Source organism: Hypanus sabinus, chromosome 1, assembly GCF_030144855.1.
Source record: "Hypanus sabinus isolate sHypSab1 chromosome 1, sHypSab1.hap1, whole genome shotgun sequence".
Classification (NCBI taxonomy): domain Eukaryota; kingdom Metazoa; phylum Chordata; class Chondrichthyes; order Myliobatiformes; family Dasyatidae; genus Hypanus; species Hypanus sabinus.
The window spans coordinates 63416372-63440472 of NC_082706.1; the positions used below are offsets into that span (position 1 = coordinate 63416372).

At 39.0% G+C, this 24101-nt stretch overlaps 1 protein-coding gene across 5 annotated transcripts in view; it reads left to right on the forward strand.

The window, feature by feature from the left end:
• LOC132394392 (arf-GAP with SH3 domain, ANK repeat and PH domain-containing protein 1-like) overlaps positions 1-24101 on the forward strand; it is a 426165-nt gene that overhangs the window by 123447 nt on the left and 278617 nt on the right. For all 5 annotated transcript variants that reach the window (XM_059970475.1, XM_059970494.1, XM_059970464.1 and 2 more), the window contains one exon: positions 1739-1884. In XM_059970475.1, the coding sequence (XP_059826458.1) occupies positions 1739-1884 (146 nt within the window). The remainder of the gene's footprint in view (positions 1-1738; positions 1885-24101) is intronic.

Below are 24101 nucleotides of genomic sequence, written 5' to 3' on the forward strand. Positions count from 1 at the left end.
TGGAGGTATTTTTCACCTAGAGGATTTAAGTAGCTCTCCTCCACTGTGTGATCAGTCTTTTAAAATCAGCCAAGTTTGAATCTCATGCCACAAAAGGAATTTGTCATCTCGCTTGATTGTGCAAGGCTGCAATATTTTTTGTAAGGAGTATATAAAAATGGGATCACACTTGAAAATGGCCATGCAGTTGGAAGTGCAACCATAATATTGTTGACAGTGGAACAGGCTCCTGGGGCTGAATGAGTAGATTGAGGACCATTCAGTGAGGATGGAAGAAGATTGTTCAGTGAGGGAGGTGTTTAAGGTATTAGAATGAATGTTGTACCTTTAGAGTTAATTTGCTGGTGTTCCAGTCCTGGTTTTCTTTGGAATGCCCCTTGGTAGTTCTTTCCAGGCCATTGTTCTAAACTGTTCTAAAATGTGTATTACATTTGCAATGATTTTTTAAAACATCTGATACTGCAGTCGTTTCACTGATTTGAAAAGTGAAATTCATGATTAAATATCTGGAGAAGTGAAATTGATTTAGGAATTGGTTTCCACTCTGTTGTCCACTTTTGGTTGTGTCCTGTTGAAAGAAGCAATGTGCAGGAGCTTGTTTCTCAGCTGCACAAAGAAGCTGATTGCAAGGATTGTTGAGTTTGTTCAAGAAAAGATAGCTCAGATTTAAAGGATAATGTTTCTCCTTGACTCCCCATGTAAAACTAATCTTCATTGTTGTTAATCATCATTATAATTGGTTCAAGATCATACCACAAAAATAGCAAGTGTACCAATTTTGATAATTAATGTATCGTATCTTTCATCTGCTAAACTGTGTTTCTAAGGGGATTATAATTGAAATGACTTTATTTCTTACATCCTTCACTTAGGAGTAAAAGTCTTTATGTCTCTGTCTAAATGTTCAATGTGCAATCATAGTAATTTATAATAAATAGAATAGTCAGTGTAACATAGAGTACACTCAAATCAGCATGAATTAATTAGTCTGATGGCCTGGTGGAAGAAGCTATCCCAGAGCCTTTTGGTCCTGGCTTTTATGCTGTTATACCATTTCCCAGATGGTAGCAGCTGGAGTAGATTGTGGTTGGGGTGAGTTGGGTCGTCAATGATCCAAATGTCCTGAATCACGGGAGGTTCACAACTACAGATGCGCTGGGCTGTCCACACCACTCTCTGCAGAGTCCTATGATTAAGTGAGGTACAGTCCCCATACCAGTCAGGATGCTCTCTGTTGTGCTCCTGTAGAAAGTTCTTAGGATTTTGGAGCCCATACCAAATTTCCTCAACAGTCTGAGGTGAAGGAGGTGCTGTTATGCCTTCTTCACCACACAGCTGGTGTGTACAGACCTCATGAGGTCCTCAGTGATGTCGATGCTGAGGAAAGCTGCTCACCTTCTCAACCTCAGATCCATTGATGCCAATAGGGGTTAGCCTGTCTCCATTCCTCCTGTAATCCACAACCAGCTCCTATGTTCTTGCGACATTGAGGGAAAGCAAATAATGGCTTCACCTTTATCTCAGAACCTCAAAGCTGTATCCAGTGAAGTTGGGAGTACCCAGAGGACAAATGCGTTCATCATCTAGAGCCGTTTTTCTTGGAACACCAAAACAAAATTTGCTTAGATTTACTACTTGATACTAAATGTCAATAGACTTTAGTATTTGTTCATGGAGACGGGATAGTTTTGCTGGTGTGCATTTAGAATATATAATTGTGTCTCTTCTTCTTTTTCAGAACATGTGCAAAATGAAGAGAACTATGCACAAGCACTAGATAAATTTGGTAGTAATTTCTTAAGTCGTGATAATCCAGATCTTGGCACAGCCTTTGTTAAATTCTCCACACTCACAAAGGAGCTTTCAACGTTGCTGAAAAACTTGGTAAGATTTTGCTATTCTTACTTATTATTATCAGCTCTTTTGCTCTGTAATGATTAAATGTTTCATTCAATTTCTGATCTGTTAGTCTGTGATGAATTAATAAAACATTAAATTCTAAGTGGATATTGAAAATTAAATTCAAAATCTTGAAACCACAGGAGTGTTTGTTGGAATTTGAATATGTATCAGTAAACCTAGTAATTCCCTTTTTCTGACACCTTATTCTTAATGATGGATGCCATGGTAGCATCACGCCACCCTGACACTATTACACTTCAGAGGGTTGGAGTTCGATGTTCCGTTCTGTAAGGAGTTTGTATGTCCTCCTCATGATAACGCATGGGTTTCCTCTGGGTGCTCCGGTTTCTTCCCACATTCCAAAGATGTAAAGTTAGTAGGCTAATTGGTCATTGTAAGTTGTTCTGTGGTTAGGCTGGGGTTAATTTGGGGGTTGCAGGGTGGTTGGCTTGTTGAGCTGGAAGGGCCTGTTCTGTGCTGTATCTGTAAATAAAAACTTTTGAATTGGCTATGAGGAATATTCTTGTGAACTTTCTCTGGACCCTGTCTAATACCAGCAGGTTTTTTTCTTGTATAAGAGGCCCAAAACAGTTCACAATACTTGCTCTGACCAATGCTGCCTTATAAAGCCTCACCTTATACCTTCTTGCATCACCTCCATCAAAGTGAATGCTAAGATTGCATTTGCCTTTGTTACCACCGACTCAACCTGCAAGATAACCTTTAGGGAATCCTGCATAAGGACTCCCAAGTCCCTTTGCATCTCTGAATTTTGAATTATCTCCCCATTCATAAAATAGTCCACACCTTTATTCCTTCCAGCAAAATGCATGACCATACAATTTGCTACAGTACATCCAATCTGCCAGATTGTTGTCCATTCTCCCACGTTCTTCTGCAGACTCCCTTCTTCCTTAAAATGATCTGCCTCTCCAGCTATCTTTGCATCATCTGGAAACTTGACCACAAAGCCATCAGTTCCGTCATCCAAATCATTGACATGTAACGTGAAAAGAAGGTATCTCAATACCAACTCCTGCAGAGCACTTCTAGTTACCGGCAACCAACCAGAATAAGTTTCCTTTATTCCAACTCTTTGCCTCCTGTCAGTCAGCCAATCTTCTATCCACACCAGTACCTTTCCTATAATACAATGGGTTTTTATCTTGTTAAGCAGCCTCGTCTGTAACACCCTGTCACAGGCCTTCTGAAAATCCAAGTAAACAACATCCATTGACTGTCTATCCTACTTGTTATTTCATCAAAGAGTTCCAACAGATTGTTCAGGCAAGATTTCCCCTCAAGGAAGCTATGCTGACTTCAGTCCACTTTATCATGTACTTCCAAGTACCCAGAAACCTCATTGTAGTATTCTTGCACAGGTGTAAAAACTCTGAACTAAACACCAAGTTTAAACTGTAGTCAATGAGGCACGATCCCAGTAAGATTAACCGTTTACTGTTCACTCTTCCACACTAACGTATGGTGAAAACTGGTGATAAAACAATACAAAATATATACGGTATTTGTTTCCTTCTTGGCATCACATTTACATCATAAATACTTGCAAAAATAAAACTACAACAAACTATATTACATTAAAATATGATATACAGTCAGAATCTACCTACACCATCAACTGCTTTAAATACTTCAACACAAACTATCCGGTAACATTTTCAATAGGACAAGAAAATAACTTTATCAACCGTCATTACTTTTAACAGAATCAGCGTTAACATTTTTATTTCAACATAACGATTATCTTATGAACTAACGGCGTTGCTTCTATGATGTTCCTTAGTGCGTAGAAAGAAACTTTTCTCGTGCTGATCCTGCACACACAAGCCCCCTCCTTCCCGTTTCTCCAAACCGGTATTTTCCCACAAGATGCAGCGAAACCGGGTGTGATGTCATCACATGCCGCGATACATCACAGACAACAAATTTACTTTCAACAGCCTTAACTTTAACTAGAAAATAATTACAAACAAATTACTAAAGCGAAAATGTAATAAAGCTAAACAAATGCCTTAAGGGCAACACACTCATCCTTAATACATCTTCAACATCTTACCAACCACTGAGGTCAGGCTGAGTGGCCTATAATTTCCTTTCCTCTGCCGCCTTCCCTTCGTAAAGCATGATATTTGCAATTTCCCAGTCAATAGACAATAGGTGCAGAAGTAGACCATTCGGCCCCATGAGTCTGCACCGCCATTCTGAGATCATGGCTGATCATTCACTATCAATACCCAGTCCCTGCCTTGTCCCCATATCCCTTGATTCCCCTATCCATCAGATATCTATCCAGCTCCTTCTTGAAAGCATCCAGAGAATTGGCCTCCACCGTCTTCCGAGGCAGTGCATTCCACACCTCCACGACTCTCTGGGAGAAGAAGCTCTTCCTCAACTCTGTTTTAAATAACTGACCTCTTATTCTCAATCCATGCCCTCTGGTACTGGACTCTCCCAACATCTGGAACATATTTCCTGCCTCAATCCTATCAAATCCTTTAATTATCTTAAGCGTTTCAATCAGATCCCCTCTCAATCTCCTCAATTCCAGCGTGTACAAGCCCAATCTCTCCAATCTCTCTGCGTAAGACAGCCCTGCCATCCCAGGAATCAACCTAGTGAATCTACGCTGCACTTCCTCAATTGCCAGCCTTAAACCTGGAGACCAAAACTGTACACAATATTCCAGGTGTGGTCTCACCAGGGCCCTGTACAAATGCAAAAGAACATCCTTGCTCTTGTATTCAATTCCCCTTGTAACAAAGGCCAACATTCCATTTGCCCTCTTCACTGCCTGTTGCACTTGCTCATTCACCTTCATTGACTGGTGAACTAGGACTCCAAGGTCTCTTTGCATTTCTCCCTTACCTAACTCGACACCGTTCAGACAATACTCTGCCTTCTTGTTCCAGCTTCCAAAGTGGATAACTTCACATTTATTCACATTGAATGACATCTGCCAAGTATCTGCCCACTCACTCAGCCTATCCAAGTCTCCCTGTATTCTCCTAACGTCCTCTTCGCATGTCACACTGCCACCCAGTTTAGTATCGTCAGCAAACTTGCTGATATAGTTTTCAATGCCCTCATCTAAATCATTGACATAAATCGTAAAGAGCTGTGGTCCCAATACAGAGCCCTGTGGTACCCCACTAGTCACCTCCAGCCAGTCTGAGAAACACCCATTCACTGCTACCCTTTGCTTTCTATCTGCCAACCAGTTTTCTATCCATGTTGAAACCCTACCCCCAATGCCATGAGCTCTGATTTTACTCACCAATCTCCTATGTGGCACCTTATCGAATGCCTTCTGAAAATCTAGGTACACAACATCTACTGGCTTACCCTCGTCTAACATCCTTGTTACACCCTCAAAAAACTCCCAACAGATTAGTCAAGCATGATTTGCCCTTGGTAAATCCATGCTGGCTCGGCCTAATCCTATTTCTGCCATCTAGATGTGCCACTATTTCGTCCTTAATAATGGACTCAAGCATCTTCCCCACGACTGACGTTAGGCTAACAGGGCGATAGTTTTCCGTTTTCTCCTTCCCTCCCTTCTTGAAAAGTGGGACAACATTAGCCACTCTCCAATCTTCAGGAACTGATCCTGAATCTAAGGAACATTGGAAAATGATTACCAATGCATCCGCAATTTCCTGAGCCACCTCTTTTAGAACCCTCGGATGCAGACCATCTGGACCCGGGGATTTATTAGCCTTCAGTCCTACCAGTCTACTCATCACAGTTTCTTTCCTAATGTCAATCTGTCTCAATTCCTCTGATATCTTATGACCCTGGCCCATCCATACATCTGGGAGATTGCTTGTGTCCTCCCTGGTGAAGACAGATCTAAAGTATGCATTAAATTCTGTTGCCATTTCCCTGTTTCCCATAACAATTTCTCCCAATTCATTCTTCAAGGGGCCAACATTGTTCTTAACTATCTTCTTTCTCTGGAATAGTCCTCTGGAACTATTCCAGAATCTAGTGATTCTTGAAAGATCTAAGGAATTGGACATGTAACTATTTTGACAGGCATGGACAGATTATGGATAGTTAACTCAGCCTGGCTTTGTGCATGTTTGGTCATGTCTAACCAATGTTATAGAGTTTTTTGAGGAAATCACCAGGAAAGTGGAAGAGAAATGTATGCAATATACATCTTGAAATGTTTGCGAAGGAAAAGCAAACATTAAGTTTCTCTGACATTAAATTTCACCTTTGAAGAAGTCAAGTGATGGATGGTGTCTACAGAGACTTTAGTTAGGTATTTGACAAGGTCCCACACAGGAGACTAGTCAAGAAGGTACAGTCACTTGGCGTTCAAGATGAAGTAGTAAATTGGATTAGACATTGGCTTTGTGAGAGAAGAAGCAGCAGAGAATTGCCTTTCTGACTGGAGGCCTGTGACTATTGTTGTGCCACAGGGAGTCCTTTGTTGTCTGTCATCTGTATCAATGATCTGGATATTAATGTGGTTAACTAGATCAGCAAATTTGCAGATGACATCAAGACTAGGGGTGTAGTGGACAGTGAGAAAGACGGTTTTCAGAGGGATCTGCATCAGCTAGGAAAATGGCAGATGGAAATTAATGCAGACAGGTGTGAGGTTTTGCACTTCGGTGGGACCAACCAGGGTGGGCCTTGCACAGTGAATGGTAGGGCACTGAGGAGTGTGGTAGAACAAAAGGATCTGGGAATACAGGACATAATTCATTGAAAGTGATGACACAGGTAGATAGGGTCGTAAAGAAAGCTTTTGGCACATTGGCCTTCATAAATCCATGTATTGAATATAGAATATGGGATGTTATGTTGAAGTTGTGCAAGACATCGGTGAGGTTTAGTTTGGAGTATTGTATGGAGTTGGATCACCTACCCACAGGAAAGATGGAAATAAGATTGAAGGAGTGTGGTGTGAATTTACCAAGGATTTTGCTGAGTCTGGAGAACTTTAGGAAAGATTGAATAGTTTAGGCCTGTGTTCTTTAGAACGTAGAAGATTGAGAGGAATTTTGATAGAGGTATACAAAATTATGAGGGGTATAGATGGGGTAAATGCAAGCAGGATTTTTCCACTGAGGTTGTGTGGGATTTCAACCAGAGGTCATGGGTTAAGAGTGAAAGGTGAAAAGTTTAAGGGGAACGTGAGGGGAAATTTCTTCACTCAGAAGATCACAAGTGTATGGAATGAACTGCCAGGATAAGTGGTGTATGCGAGCTCGATTTCAACATTTAAGAGAAGTTGGATAGGTACATGGATGGTAGGGGTATGGAAGGCTATGGTGCTGGTGCAGGTTGACGGGAGTAGGCAGTTTTAATGGTTTTGGCATGGACTAAATGGGACAAAGGTCCTTTTTCTGTGCTGTACTTTTCTATGACTCTGTCACTCTTTCAGCTACCTTTTTCAAAACCCAGGGGTATAATCTATCTCTTCCAAGTGACTTAACTACCTTCAGACCTTTCAATTTCCCAAGCACCTTCTCCTTAGTAATAGCTACTAACTTACTTCTTCACCCGATACTTTTGTCTTTCTTTTTTAATCTTTTTATTGAATTTCATATACAAAAAACATATCGTAATATTGAATAGGTTATGAGTGCATTAGACAAAGTTGAATTAGTAATAAGATAACAATATCTTATTAAAATATCAGCAAAAAAATAGTACATTAATCAATCTAACCTATATTAATTATATATGAAAAAGAACAAGAATAATCATCAAAAGAAAAAAAAAATAAAAAAAAATACAAGAAAAAAGAATATATATTGGAACAAAATTAAACCTAAACTAAACTAACATGGGCAATAATAACAGTTTATATGTATATGATAGTGTCAAAAACTCCGGAACTCCATACCCGAACAAGAATAAAAAGAGAAAAGGTCTGGAAGAGACCAAATTAATTCATATGAAAATGTCGAATAAACGGTCTCCAAGTTTCTTCAAATTTAATTGATGAGTCAAAAATAGTGCTTCTAATTTTTTCTAAGCTCAGACAAGAAATAGTTTGAGAGAACCACTGAAACGTGGTAGGAGGATTTACTTCTTTCCAATTTTGTAATATAGACCTTCTGGCCATTAATGTTACAAAGGCAATCATTCGTCTAATTGAAGGGGAGAACCGGTTACCATCCTCATTTGGTATACCAAAAATTGCAGTAATAAAATGAGGTTGTAAGTCAATATTCCAAATTGAGGAAATAATAGCAAATATGTCCTTCCAATAGTTATGTAAAGTGGGACATGACCAAAACATGTGGGTCAATGAGGCCACATCTAAATGACATCTGTCACATTGAGGGTTAATATGAGAATAGAATCGAGCAAGCTTATCTTTAGACATATGAGCTCTATGTACAACCTTAAATTGTATTAAATCATGTTTAGCACATATAGAAGAAGAATTAACCATTTGTAGAATTTTTTCCCATTTTTCTGTTGATATATTGAAGTTCTTTTTCCCTTTCTTGTTTAATTCTACCTGATATTTCTGGTTGTATCTTCATAATCATATTATAAATAAGAGCCACCAATCCCTTCTGACAAGGATTCAAGGTAAAAATCATATCTGAAAAATCTATCAAAGTTGAATTGGGGAAGGATGGTAGAACTTGATGTAAAAAAATTTCTGATTTGTAAATATCTGAAAAAATTAGATTTAGGTAACTTAAATTTGTTGGAAAGTTGGTCGAAAGACATCAAACTACCTTCAAAAAAAAGATCGCGAAAGCATATTATACCTTTCCTTTTCCATATGCTAAAAGCTTGATCTGTCAAAGAAGGTTTAAAAAAGAAGTTAAGTAAGATAGGGCTATCAAGAACAAAGTTTTTCAGAGTAAAAAACTTACGAAATTGAAACCAAATTCGTAATGTGTGTTTGACAATAGGGTTGGATAACTGTTTATTGAATTTAACTAAATCAGCAGGAAGAGAAGAACCAAGAACAGAGAATAGAGAATATCCTTGTGCATCCTTGCATTCTAAATTTACCCACTGTGGGCACAATGGTGAATCCAAATCTAATTTCCAATATATTAAATTTTGAATATTATTCGCCCAATAGTAAAATCTAAAGTTAGGTAAAGCTAAACCACCATCTTTTTTAGATTTTTGTAACTGCCTTTTACTTAACCTTGGGTTTTTATTTTGCCACACAAATGAGGAAATTTTAGAATCAATGTTATCAAAAAAAGATTTAGGAATAAAAATTGGTAAGGCTTGAAATAAATATAAAAATTTCAGTAAAATCATCATTTTAATAGCATTAATCCGGCCAACAAATGATAAGGATAAAGGAGACCATCTTGTAATAAGTTGTTGAATTTGATGAAGCATAGGTAAAATATTCAATCTGAATAAATCTTTATATTTCTTGGTAATTTTTATACCTAAATAAACAAAGTTATCAGTAACAATTTTAAATGGTATCGTGTCATTCAATAAAGTTTGCGCATTTAAAGGGAATAATTCACTCTTATCCAAGTTTAATTTATAACCAGAAAAACTACCAAATTGAACCAACAAGGATAAAATAGCGGGAATAGACCTGTCAGGATCAGAAATATATAACAGCAAGTCATCAGCATAAAGTGATAATTTGTATAACTTCTCATTACGGGTAATACCAAAAATATTAGGGGATTCACGAATAGCAATGGCTGAAGGTTCTAATGCAATATTAAATAATAAAGGACTTAAGGGACAACCTTGTCTCGTACCACGAGATAATTGAAAAAATGAGGATCTGTAATTATTTGTAAGAACAGAAGCAACAGGTTTATAATATATTAATTTAATCCATGATATAAAATTAGGACTAAAATTAAAATTTCTCAAGGCATTAAATAAGCATGTCCATTCAACTCTATCAAAAGCTTTTTCAGCATCTAATGAAATAACACATTCTGAGGTTGTGGGTGAAGAAGTGTAAATTATATTAATCAATTTTCTAACATTAAAAAAGGAATACCGGTTCCTAATAAAACCAGTTTGGTCTTCTGAAATAATTTGTGATAGTAACTTTTCTGATCTAATAGCTAAAATTTTTGTAAGAATCTTAGAGTCTACATTTAATAGCGATATAGGGCGATAAGATGCACATAGAGTAGGATCCTTATCTTTTTTAAGAATTAGAGAGATAGTAGCTTCATAAAAAGACTGGGGTAGTCTCTTCTTAGTAAATGCATCATTAAAGATTTCACATAACCAAGGGGAAAGCAAAGAAGAAAAAGTTTTTAAAAATTCTATAATATAACCATCAGGACCAGGAGCTTTCCCTGAGTTCATTGATGAGATAGCCTCTCCTATTTCAGCCATAGAGATAGGAGCATCGAACAAGCTACGATCTTCATCTGACAGTTTAGGAATATTCAAGTTGTTAAAATAATTATCCATCATGGATAGATCACCATCAAATTCTGATTGATATAAAGATTTATAAAAATCTTGGAAAGTATTATTAATTTCTTTATGATCAGTAGTCAGATTACCGTCTTGTTTACGAATTTTAATAATTTGTCGCTTAGTCGAAATAGCTTTTAATTGGTTAGCTAACAATTTACCAGTTCGATCACTATGAATATAAAATTGAGCCCTAGTCTTAATTAATTGATTCTCAATTGAAGAAGATAATAATAAACTATGCTCCATTTGAAGCTCAACTCTCTTCTTATAGAGTTCTTTGGTAGGAGTCACGGAATAAATCTTATCAATTTCTTTAATTTTATCCACTAATAAAGCAATATCTAAATATCTTTGTTTTCTTTTACCGACAGAATATGAGATAATATGTCCATGGATAAAAGCCTTAAAAGAGTCCCAAAGTATTCCTCTGTCAATCTCTTCGGTATAGTTTGTTGACAAAAACAAGTCAATTTGCTGTTTTATGAAGGTGATAAATTCTGGATCTTGAAGCAAAGTAGCGTTAAGTCTCCAAGATCTAGTATTATTGAAAGAGTCCAAAATCTTGATAGATAACTTCAAAGGTGCCTGATATCGAAATGGCAATAGAGTCATATTTACAAACAGTAACATCTGTTAATAAACGATGATCAATAAGGAAATAATCAATTCTAGAATAACTGTGATAAACATGTGAAAAAAACGAAAATTCTTTATCTTTAGGGTTCAAAAACCGCCATATTTCAGTAATTCCCGAATCAACCATAAAGGAATTAATAAGTAAGGCTGATCTATTCGGAAGAATTCGAATAGGTTTAGATCTATCCATCGAAGGATTCAGACAACAGTTGAAATCTCCACCCATTATCAACATATATTCATTTAGATTAGGGAGGGAAGTAAATAAATGTTTAAAAAATTCAGGGCAGTCAAAGTTTGGAGCATAAATATTAACTAGAGCCACTTTTCAATTAAAAAGTGAGCCAGTTATCAACAAAAATCTGCCCTGTGGATCAGAAATAATTTCATGATGTGGAAACGAAATTGAGGGGTCTATAAAAATAGACACACCCCTAATTTTGGCGGTACAATTCGAGTGAAATTGTTGACCCTTCCAGAACCTAAAAAAGCGTTGATTATCCTTCCTCCTAATATGGGTCTCCTGTACAAAAATAATATTAGCATTTAGTCTATGGAATACTTTAAATATTTTTTTACGTTTAATCGGATGATTTAAACCATTAGTATTCCAAGAGATAAAATTAATAGACTTATTCATCATGCCAATACTCATTGTATGTATCATAAAAGGTTAAAAAGATACATAACCCATAATTCAGGAAGAAGGAAAAATGATTCAGGAGCAACCGGAGAACATGACACTTCAACAATATTAATAATCTAAAGTTGGCCCATAAACTAAAAGCAAAAAAATAAAAAGCAAAAGCGTGAAAAAAGATCCCTATCCCCTCCCCCAACCCCTCGAAAAAGAGCCAAGCGGCAGGCACACAAACTAGTACTAATATTACCCCCATTTCAAGATGGCAACTTCATGAAAAGAAAAAAAAAGACTATATAACACCCAGATATAAATACAGGGTTGTAAAAAGAAAGAATATATCAATCAAAATGAAAAAATAATATAATAAAGCAAAAGAACATTAATAAAAAAGGATAAACATTAAAGTTTAAAATAGTGTAATATGCCTTTAAAAAAAGATTCCATAAAAGAAAATGACGTTTCAAAAACAAAGACTTATGGGAAGAAGAAACGACATTTTGAAAAAAACCATATTACAGAATATAAATGCAAATTCACCAATCTATTAAAAAAAGGTAATCAAAATAGGATTAAAAAAGGATTCAATAATCACTACAATATATAAAAAAAAGGTCCAAAAATCCAAAACATTCGTCCCATTTTCAAGTACAAGCAAATAAATGCTTACGGAAAGCAAACTCTTATGGGAAGAAGAAACATCTTAAAAAATAAATCATTATTACATGTATATCCAATTCAGAAAAAAAATTAAGAAAAAAAAACATCATAGTAAAATTAGAAGAGCATCTATAAACCATGATAATAAAAAAAGGACCAGGTCTATAGACCAAAGTAAAAAGCTATACTGCAGCTTCATAAGTTAAAGCCCAACACGGAATGGCATCTTCTCTCCAAAAATTCTTCAACATAACACGTAGTTCAACTTGTACTAGAAGACCGATATTCTTTGATGAATTTCTTTGCTTCTTCTGGAGTATTAAAGAAGCACTGACTGTTGTCACTCAACGTAACTCTGAGATTCGCTGGGTATCTTAAAGCTTGTTTAAGTCCAATCGAATGAATCTCTGCCATCACTGGTTTAAAAGCGATTCTCGCCTTCATCACATCAAATGAATAATCTTCAACAATACGAAACTTGTTGTTTCTGTGAGAAATCATACCTTTCTGACGAGCTAATCGGATTAAAAGCTCTTTCTCCCGAGGATAATGGAGGCGAACAATCACAGCTCGTGGCTTATCTCTCGAGATCGAAAATCTCGAAACTCTGTGGGCACGATCAATAGTGGGTTTAGCCCGCAAAGCGTCCTCACCAAAAATTTCCCACAATAAGTTAGAGAAATATTCAGTTAAGTCACCAGACTCAACATTTTCGGGAAATCCGATAATTCGCAAGTTTTGTCTGCGAGATCGGTTTTCAAGATCGGTGATTTTAAACTTACTCTGCTCCACTATTTTAACGGTCGACCGTAACTTCTCCTCCAAAGTTTCAATAGTACGTATTTTTTCACAAATTAACTTGTCAAGAGCCGCAAACTTTTCTTCATGCCGTTCAATATCTGCTGCCTGCGATTGAAGCTTGGTATCAAACGATCTAACGACTTCTTCAAGCTCAGACATTTTCGCAGTAAGCTTATTTTCCAGACTTGCAAATTTAGTATCCAGTTTAGTATCCAGAAGATTGGAGATTGCCTCAAGAGATGGAGGGTCTAGACGATTTCTTAGATACAGACTTTTTAAGTTTGAAAAGATTAAATCAAGTATTATTTTAAAAAAGAAGTAAATCGTGAGTATCAACCCATGTAATTAAGTACGAAAAGATTTGATTAAAGGGTGATTATAGTTTAAAAAATGAAGAGCGCCTGAAAGGCAGATGTCTACGTCGCCATCTTGAAACTCCGCCCCGATACTTTTGAATTTCTAGCAAACTACCAGTTGTTCTCCACGGTGAAGCCCAACACAAAATACTTAGTTTGTAGGCATTTCTTTGTCTCCTCCTTCTACCTTTCCAGCATCATTTTCTAGCAGTCCAGTATCCACTCTTCCCTCTCTTTAATTCTGTATATATCTGGAAAAAGAACTTTTGGTATCCTCTTTAATATTATTGGCTAGCTTATTTCATCCTTTAACACCTCATGGTTTTTTCAGTTGCATTCCGTTGGTTTTTAAAAACTGTTTTCTAACTTCCCACCTATTTTTTGCTATATTTCCTTTTGCTTTTCAGCTGTCTTTGATTTCTTTTGTCAGCCATGATTGCTTCATCCTCCTTTTAAATGCCTATTCATCTTTGAGGTGCATCTATCCTGAACCTTCCAAATTGCCCCCAGAAACTCCAGCAATTGCTGTACTACTGTCATCCCTGCAAGTATCCACTTGTATTTAGCTTTGGCCAGCTCCTATCTCATGCTTCTGTAATTCTCTTTATTCCACAGTAGTGCATTTAACTTTATCTTCTCTCTCTCAAACTGCAGGGTGAATTCTATCATATTATGATCACTTTCTCCCAAGGGTTTTTTTACCTTAAGCTCCCTAATCAAATCTGGCTCATTACACTGCATCCAATCTAGAATTTCCCTAGTGAATTCAACCACAAGCCATTCTGAAAAGACATCTCATAGGCATTCTAGGAATTCCTTCTCTTGGGATCCAGCAGCAACCTGCTTTTCCCCAACCTACCTGCATGTTGAAATCCCCCATGACCACTGTAACATTGCCCTCATTACATGTCTTGTCAATTTGTTTGTAATTTATTTCCCACATCATGGCTGCTATTTGGAGGTCATTATATAACTCCCATCAGGGTCTTTTTACCCTTGTAGTTTCTTAACCCTATCCACAAAGATCTACATCTTCTGATCCAATGTCACCTCTTTCTAAAGATTTAATTTCACTTTTTGCCAACAGAGCCACCGCACTCCTCCACCAACCTGCCTGTCATTTTGATGCAAGCTGTATTCTTGGATGCTAAGCTCCCAACAATGATCTTCTTTCAGTCACGATTCAGTGATGCCCAAAATGTCATACTAACCAATCTCTAACTATGCTACAAGATTATTTACTTTATTCCATATACTGCAAGCATTTGAGTATAACACCTTCAGTCCTATCTTCATTACCCTTTTGGATTTTGCCCCCATGTTACACCTTATCCCACTGACTGCAATCTTGCTCTATTCTCCTCCTTCAGTCTAACTGCACACTGCATTGACGACCCTATCACTCTGGTTCCCTTCCCCCTGCCAAATTAATTTAAATGCTCCCCAACAGCTCTAGCTAACCTGCTCAACAGTATTGGTACCCCTTGGGTTCAGGTGTAACCCATCCTTTTTGTACAGGTTATTCCTTCCCCAGGAGAAATCCCAATGATCCAGAAATCTGAAGCCGTGCCCGCTGTACAACTTCCTCAGCCATGCATTCATCTGTACTAGCATACTTATTTTTGCCCTGATTAGCACATGGTACTGTGAGTAATCCAGAGATTACTACCTTGGAGGTTCTGTTCTTCAGCCTATCCTCTCACTCCCTATACTCACTGTGTAGGATCTCTTCCCCTATACAGATGTCATTGATGGGCCAGTCAGTGAAAATGATCTGCTGGCACTCGGGGTGTAATGTTATGCCGAGGATTAAAGGACAAATCCTGATTGCTTACATGGGTCAATACTTATTACTATGTAAGCAAGCTCCTAAAACTGTGGCTACGTATATTCATCTTCATTTTCTGCATTTACAGCAGGAAATCAATATAATTCCTGTTAGTCCACTAAGTACATACATTCTATGTACATAAAATCAGCCTCTGTATATTAGCTAACCTTATATTTATGTTCATTGTGTTCTTTATGCTTATTGTGTTTTTTATGCTGCATTTGATCCAGGGCAATAATCATTTTGTTCTCCTGTACACTTGTATACTGAATAATAACAATAAAAAGTCTTACATCATAAATCAGCTTCCACCTGACTTGCGTCAACACAGGTTGTTACTCCTGCAAGTTAGGTATGGTGTAAGGGGTGATCTTGCATTCCTTGGGTATAATTAAAGGCCGTTCCTTGGTAGGTATGCAATGGTGTCGAGTCTGCCATAGATCATATCAAAGTGCTTGACTATCAGGAGAGGTTAAGCGCAGCATAGTTAAAGGAGAGAAGTTTCTCATGATTCATGGAAAATAATGGATACACCTCAGAATATCTTTTCACAATGGGATGTGAAAGGATGTAGCTTTGTTTCTCACATGGTGAATGGATTTGCCAGTTTGTACATTAACAGCCATGAGATATGACATTCTTTTTACAAAAGATATTGATCTTTGTCTCCAGTTGTGAGAGCTCATTCTTTCTGGTCATGGGGGACTGGAGCTGAGTGCCTGGATTCGTTTCTAAGAGTGTATTTCCTTTAAGAGAGCTTATTAATCATCCATTGCCATTTTGCTGACACCAGTCACTGTCCAGTACTATGCTTAAGGATCAGTTGTGGTTTTACCTTGTATTGTGATATTTGAATTTTGCTTTAAAACCTGTGCTCTTTACTTCCATGTTGTAACACTTTTATCAAATTAGCAACAGTCCAAACCCTGCAGAGCATTTCACCCTGCAGTTAGTCCACTCTAATCTTGAAAATTATCAGTCTTTTGCAGTAAAATGTTAATTGTAAGCACATTACACATTGTTTAGATAACATAAAATAGCTCTCAGTGAAGTCAAAACAAAAAACAAAATAATTCAGCAAGAAAGATTTAATTACATTGAGTCATCTATTAAACCACTAGTTATGGCTTGGAGTATTTGCAAGTCACAGTCATCAGCTGTATAATTTCTATGCACACCTAAATGTTGAGCCAAGAACATGCTTTACAGGTGATTGGTTTTACCTATCATTTTGAGCAATGCAGATATGATCAAATATAGCAAAATCAGAGTGATTGCCTGTGTTTATAGCCAACAAGTTATTATTTCCGATAATAGGCCTTTGTAGCCTATTTCAGTCAAGGCAATGACCCACTTAAGAGTACAGTACTATATAGAAACTCTTAGGCACGTGTAAATAAAAATCCTGTAAAGTGAATACACTGAAAAGTTTTGAAATATCATCAAATTTACTTGTAACTATTGCCTTGGCTAGCTGCTTAACATAGGGGACGATAACCCCTGGCCCGGCCAAACTTAAGTTTGGTTGGATGCTGTGCTATGTGTCCCGTTACAAATCAGGACCACAAAATACAAAAACACTATAGCGATTAAATGATTGGTCTTTATAATTCTTAATTTGACTATATGGTTAGTAAAGAAAATAAAAAAGAAAAGGGGCCCATTCTCATGAAACAAGTCTATTGTGCAAGGTTGGAGCTCAGGCCGTTCACCCACCATCGACCTCCTCTGATTGTCACTGACCTCAGACCCACGCTCCAAGTCCACTCCGTCCAGCAGTCTACTAACTCTCTCCATTCGCGTCTTCTCTCCTCATCTCGTCCCGGCAAAAGACCTGCGAATTCCCGGCTCCCAGACACACAAGACAGAACAACATCCTGTTCATTGGCTGGCATGCCCCGTTATATCTAGTCATAACCCAAACATTGCTGCTACAGAGAAACCATTACATTAGCAGTGAAACCTTACAGCATGTTACACTAAATTTCGTCATGACGTTGAGATAATTTGTAAACCTTTCCTGCAAAACACAAAATCCAATCCAGGTGTACAAGGCAGTGCAAAATGGTAGGGGTCAAACTCTGCTCCCCGGTGCTACATAGGCCAGCCTACCCAGGGTCTCCGAATTCTCTGCACCCACTCACCTAACTCTTCAGGTTCAGGCGCTACTGGGGATACTTCCAGTCTACCAGGCAAGGCCTCCCCTGACCTATCACTGGTGCCCACCTGCAACTTGGACCCCTGTGTCCCATGGCCAAGTCCCACTTCCTCCCTGCAGAGTCCCACTGCAACCCAGGCTGCCTCTTCCCCCCCCCAGTTCACCTGACTCAGTGGGAGGAGGACCGGGAGTCTCTTCCTCAATCAATGGGGTGCAAGCAAAAGGCAGCATATACCACACATTCAGGTCCTCATCCTTTGAATCAGCATCCCTCTCAGGTGGGGGCCAGCCTAACCTCTCCTGTGGGCCCTGCAGTCATCCTGCGTTTCCGCAGAATCCTCTTACTAGGTGTAGGCTCCAAGTCGGGCTCTGGGTCAATCTGCAACCTCCTGTCCCACTGAGGAGTCCATTAATGCTGACCGGGTCAGCGACTCAATTTGCAAAAATGCAGCCCTAAATCTGCAGAGAACCTCCACTGTGCTTCACTGTTGGCTACAGGCACTCGTCCATTTGTACTCTAACTCTTCTATGGACAAATCGCTTCCTGTTTGAGCCAAAAGTTTCAAAATTTGACTCATCAGTCTAGAGCTTTTGCTGCCACTATTCAGTACCCCAGTCCTTGTGTTTTTGTGTGTAGGTGAGTCTCTTGGCTTTGCTTCCACTTTGGAGAAATATCTTTCTGACATTAACTCTTCCATGAAGACCACTTCTGACAAGGCTTCTCTGGACTGTTGAGGGGTGTTACTTGCGCGCTCGAGTGGTTTCTGTGAGCTTAGAGTTGATAGCTGTGCTGGACGACTTCCAACTTAGAAGGGACGTCAGGTTAATGTGCATCTCATTTGCTGCACTCAGTTTCCGTGATTGACCAGTACGTTTCTGGTCCTCAATCTTGCTCGTTTACTTGTACTACTTTAGAAGAGCTGAAGCAACACATTCTGAAACTCATGTCTGCTGCAGAATTTCTGCTTGGACCACCTTTCTGATGCAGGATGACCACCTTGTGTCCTGTTGCTAGCTGACTCTTGCCATGGTGTAAGAATTGATGATTTGAAGATCTAACTTACATTCGCCAAATCCTCACCTTCTATCCTCACCTTCACTCAGTTTGATTCTGTTAATCAGTTTAGTTCATGCAGCTCATTATGTCATTGGTCATTAGCACCTGTTTGTTATCTTTGTTTAATCAGGCATTGGGCTACATACCTACAAAGTAATCAAGTTTTTGAAAAGTGGTCGATGACTTAATATGTTACTTTCTTTAAGGATATACTAAAGTTTCTGTAACATTTAACTTTTTGAAAATTATTTTGGAGATTTAAAATTGCTCTTTTCTGCTGACACACTAATCTAGAAAACAATATATAAACATCCAAAACAAATAATATTAAAAATCTAGTGTGTATAAGACTTTTGCACAGTACTGTAAGTAGGTTATTTGCATTATTCTCTTGGCAAATTACTTCATTGTGCAATGCCTGTGTCTATTATCAATGCTTACCTTTGTATCGGTTTATTATTTTTACATGTGCCAAAATACAGTGAAAAGCTTATCTTGCATTCTGTTCATGCAGATCAAATCATTACACAGTGCATTGAGCTGGAATAAGGGAAAACAATAACATTGCAGAATAAAGAGCAATGCAGGTAAACAACAAAGTGCAAGATCATAACGAAGTAGCTTGTGGGCCAGGAGTCCATCTTATCGTACAAGTGGTCCACTCAAGAGTCTAATAACAGTGGGAGTGGAAGCTGTTCTTGAGTCTGGTGGGAATACACTTTTGGGCTTGTGCCTTCTGACTGATGGGAGAGGGGGTGGGGTCAAGAGAGAGGCTGGGGTAGGTGGGTTTTTTGAAATATGCTGGTTACTTTACTGAGGCAGAGAGTATGAACAGTGTCCATAGAGGGGAGGCTGGTTCGGGTAATGCATTGAGCGGTGTCTACAACTCTCCACAGCTTCTTGCAATCATGTGCAGAGTAGTTGCCGTACCAAACTGTTATGCATCCAACCAGAATGCTTTCTATGGTACATCAATAAAAATTGTTAAAGTTTGACAGGGTCATGACAAATTTCTTCAGCCTCCCGACGGAGTATTGCAACTGCGCTGCCTGGACACTTGTTGCTTTATAATTTGTTATTCTGTATCAATTTAGTGTACCATTATCAAGTGTATTGGATTTATCTGCAAATTAGCTCCAATGGAGAATGAGTACATATGGTGTTCAAATCAAGGTTTTCAAGTGAATAATGGGAAGATGGAGGAAGGAATGGGGGTGTGGTGGTGCGTCAGTGGTTGTATATTGGATAGGGGTGTCATGATTGTGTGAGAGCTACATATGGAGTCCTGGTACCAAAAAGTTGTTTATAAATGTATGTTCTTGCATGGTCATGTACCTATGGTTTGCATTCTTAGTCACCTCAATCCTGACTGAAAATTCCACTTCCCTCTTACCAAGCCTGACTAGTTGTTTTCCTGATTGCCTTTATCATTCCTCGTTGCACAAGACTGCTTTACTGAAGTGAATCAAAAAGCTTCAAAACCTGGGCCTCTGCAACTGGATCATTGACTTCCTCACCAAGGGACCACAGTCTGTGCGATCGGACATAATATCACCTCCTTGCTGACAGTCAGCACTGGCATACCTAAAGGATGCGTGCTTAGTCCTCTGCTCTACTCTCTCTATGAACTCTAGGTAGAGTTCAAACGACGTCTATAAATTTGTCAAACTCACAACTAGTGTGGCTGAATTTCAGATGGTGATGAGTAGTTGTACAGGAGTGAGGTGATCAGCTGGTTGAGTGGTGTCTCAGCAAACTTACACTCAGCGTCAGTAAGGCCAGGGAAGTGATTGTTGACTTCAGGAAAGAAAGTCGGAACTGGAAAAGGTGAGTAGTTTCAAGTTCCTGGGTGTCAGCATCTCTGAGGGTCTATCCTGGGCCCAACATAGTGATGTAATTATGAAGAAGGCACAACAACAGCTATATTTGATTAGGACTTTGAGAAGAATTGGTATGTCACCAAAGACACACACACATTTCTCCAGATGTGCCACAGAGAGCATTCTAACTGGTTGCATCACTTTGGCGCAAGATTAGAAAAAGTTGCAGTAAGTTGTAAACTCAGCCAGCTCCCTTAATGACACTAGCCTCCCCAGTATGCAGGACACCTTCAAAAGGTGATCCATCAAAAAAGGGGCATCCATCATTAAGGACCCCATCACCCAAGATATGCCCTCCTCTCAGTGCTGCATCAAAGAGGGGCTACAGGTGTCTGAAGACACAATAGACAATAGACAATAGGTGCAGAAGTAGACCATTCGGCCCCTCCAGTCTGCACCGCCATTCTGAGATCATGGCTGTTCATTCACTATCAATACCCAGTCCCTGCCTTGTCCCCATATCCCTTGATTCCCCTATCCATCAGATATCTATCCAGCTCCTTCTTGAAAGCATCCAGAGAATTGGCCTCCACCGTCTTCCGAGGCAGTGCATTCCACACCTCCACAACTCTCTGGGAGAAGAAGCTCTTCCTCAACTCTGTTTTAAATAACTGACCTCTTATTCTCAATCCATGCCCTCTGGTACTGGACTCTCCCAACATCTGGAACATATTTCCTGCCTCAATCCTATCAAATCCTTTAATTATCTTAAACGTTTCAATCAGATCCCCTCTCAATCTCCTCAATTCCAGCGTGTACAAGCCCAATCTCTCCAATCTCTCTGCGTAAGACAGCCCTGCCATCCCAGGAATCAACCTAGTGAATCTACGCTGCACTTCCTCAATTGCCAGCCTTAAACCTGGAGACCAAAACTGTACACAATATTCCAGGTGTGGTCTCACCAGGGCCCTGTACAAATGCAAAAGAACATCCTTGCTCTTGTATTCAATTCCCCTTGTAACAAAGGCCAACATTCCATTTGTCCTCTTCACTGCCTGTTGCACTTGCTCATTCACCTTCATTGACTGGTGAACTAGGACTCCAAGGTCTCTTTGCATTTCTCCCTTACCTAACTCGACACCGTTCAGACAATACTCTGCCCTCTTGTTCCTGCTTCCAAAGTGGATAACTTCACATTTATTCACATTGAATGTTTCACAAACAGCTTCTTCCCATCTGCCTTTAGATTTCTGAATGGGCATGAACTCATGAACACTGCCTCAGTATTTTCTCTCTTTTTGCGCTACCTCTTTTTAAAATATTTTTAATTGTTGTAATTTATAGTTTTTATTACTGTGTATTGCAGTGCACTGCTTCCGCTTTACAACTAATTTTGTGACATATGCCAGTGATATGAAACCAGATTCTGTCAGGCAGAGCAATGGTGATAGGAGGCTCGATAGTTAAGGGGCAGACAGGAGATTATGTGGTCATGAAAAATACGAGGTGTGATTGATAAGTTTGTGGCCTAAGGTAGAAGGAGTCAATTTTAGAAAACCTAGCACATTTTGTTTTTCAACATAGTTCCCTCCTACTTAGTCCACTTAGTCCAATGGTCGTGGAGCGTACAGATCTTGAACCTCCAGAAAGTGTCCACAGCCTGGGTGATTGATAAGTTTGTGGCCTAAGGTAGAAGGAAATGAGTTATACAGCTCTTGTTACATGTGCATGTAGGTCAACTCTTTGAGTTATTATGCAGAAAGTTTGAAGTTAATAACTCATCAAGGATGATTGTTAAGTCAGTGGCCTAAGGGAGAAGGAGATATTAACTTCAAACTTTCTGCATAATCACTCAGAGTTGACCTGAATGTGCATCTAACAAGAGCTGTATAACTCATCTTCTGCCTTAGGCCACGAACTTATCAATTACCCCTCGTAGATGCCAGGGTGGTGTGTTGTCTTATGGGGCAGTGTGACCAGTACAAGAGACTGCATTGCATACCTGCAGGAGGAGAACTTCTATCCTGGAATGGGAGGTGTACTTGTGAGGGTTTAAACTAGTTTGGCAGGGGAGTGGGAACCACATCTCCAGGTCAGAATCAGGAGGGTTGAAGCGTTTTTTGCAGCTTTATAAAACTTCAGTTAGGCTACATCTGGAGTATTGTATTCAGCTTTGGTTGTCTCATCATAAGAAGGATGTTGTGGCTTTGGAGAAGGTACAGAGGATGCTGAAAGGATTAGGGGTCATGTGCTATGAGAAGAGGTTGGGCAAACTTGTGTGGCTCTATCTGGAGCAGCAGAGGCTGAGGTGAGTTCTGATGGGGAGTTAAAAGATTATGAGAGACATTTATAGCTGGCCAGTTACTTTTCCCCAGGACTGAAATGTATCTAATATCAGAGGGCACACATCTGAGGTGAGAGGGGGTAAGTCCAAAGGAGATGAGAAGGGCCAGTTTTTAATACAGAGAGGGATGGGTGTATGGAATATGCTGCCTGGAATGATGGTGGAGGCAGATAGGACATGTGTTCGAGGTTCTCAGATAATCATGTGAATTTGCAGGAAGTGGAAGGATATGGACATTTTGTAGGCAAAGGTGATTAGTTTAGTTGGGCATTTTTTTATTAATTTAATTCATATGGCACAATATTGTAGGCTGAAGGGCTGGTTCCTGCCCTATTCTGTGTTTTTCTAAATTCTGGGATGATTTCATTGAGGTTGGGTGCATATTCTCTCATCCCATTTTATCATCTTTTCTCTGCAAACTTTTTTTAGATTTTGTAGCACTTGTGTTGTCTTAAGGCCAAGAGCCCAAGGTTCAAATTGTGTAGTTAAGTGCTAGCAGCTTTGTGACTTTATTGTGGTTTTCATTAATTTCATGTGCTTGTTGCCAAATATGGGTGTTTTGGAGGGGTTATGCAATGAAAAGTCACAATCCTTACTGCGAAAAGAAGCAGTCCTGATATCGACCTCTCCTGAATACCACTCGTCACCACCAGAATAGGCCTTCTTTATTCTGACTCTTTGTCTCCTGCCAGTCAGCCACTCTTCTATCCATTCTGCTATCTTTCAGTGGGCTCTTGTTAAACGGCCTTATGAGTGACATGTTGTAAAAGGCTTTCTGAAAATCCAAATGAACATCCACTGATGCTCCTTTGTCTACCAGTTGTTTCAGAATCCGAATCACCGGCATGTGTTGTGAAATATGTTAGCAGCAGCAGTTCAATGCAATACATAATATCGAAGAAAAAAATAATAATCAATGAATAAGTAAATCAATTACAGTATATGTATTGACTAGATTAAAAATCTTGCAAAGATCAGTAATAATATGTGTCCAAGGTTTGAATGTCCATTTAGGAATCAGATGGCAGAGGGGAAGAAGCTGTTCTTGAATCGCTGAGTGTGTGCCTTCAGGCTTTTGTTCGTCCTACCTGATGGTAACAATGAGAAAAAGACATGCCCTGGGTGTTGGTGGTCCTTTATAATGGACACTGCCTTTTTGAGACACCACTCCTTGAACCTAAGATGGAGCTGACTAAACTTACAACTCTCTACAGCTTCATTTGGTCTTGTGCAGTAGTACCCCCCCCCCCCCCCGCCCCATACCAGACAGTGATGCAGCCTGTCAGAATGCTCTCCATGATACATCTATAGAAGTATTGAGTGTATTTGTTGACATACCAAATCTCTTCAGACTCCTAATGAAGTATAGCTACTATCTTGCCTTCTTTATAACGGCATCGATATGTTGGGACCAGGTTAGATCCTTAGGGTTCTTGACAACCAGGGACTTGAAACTGCTCACTTTG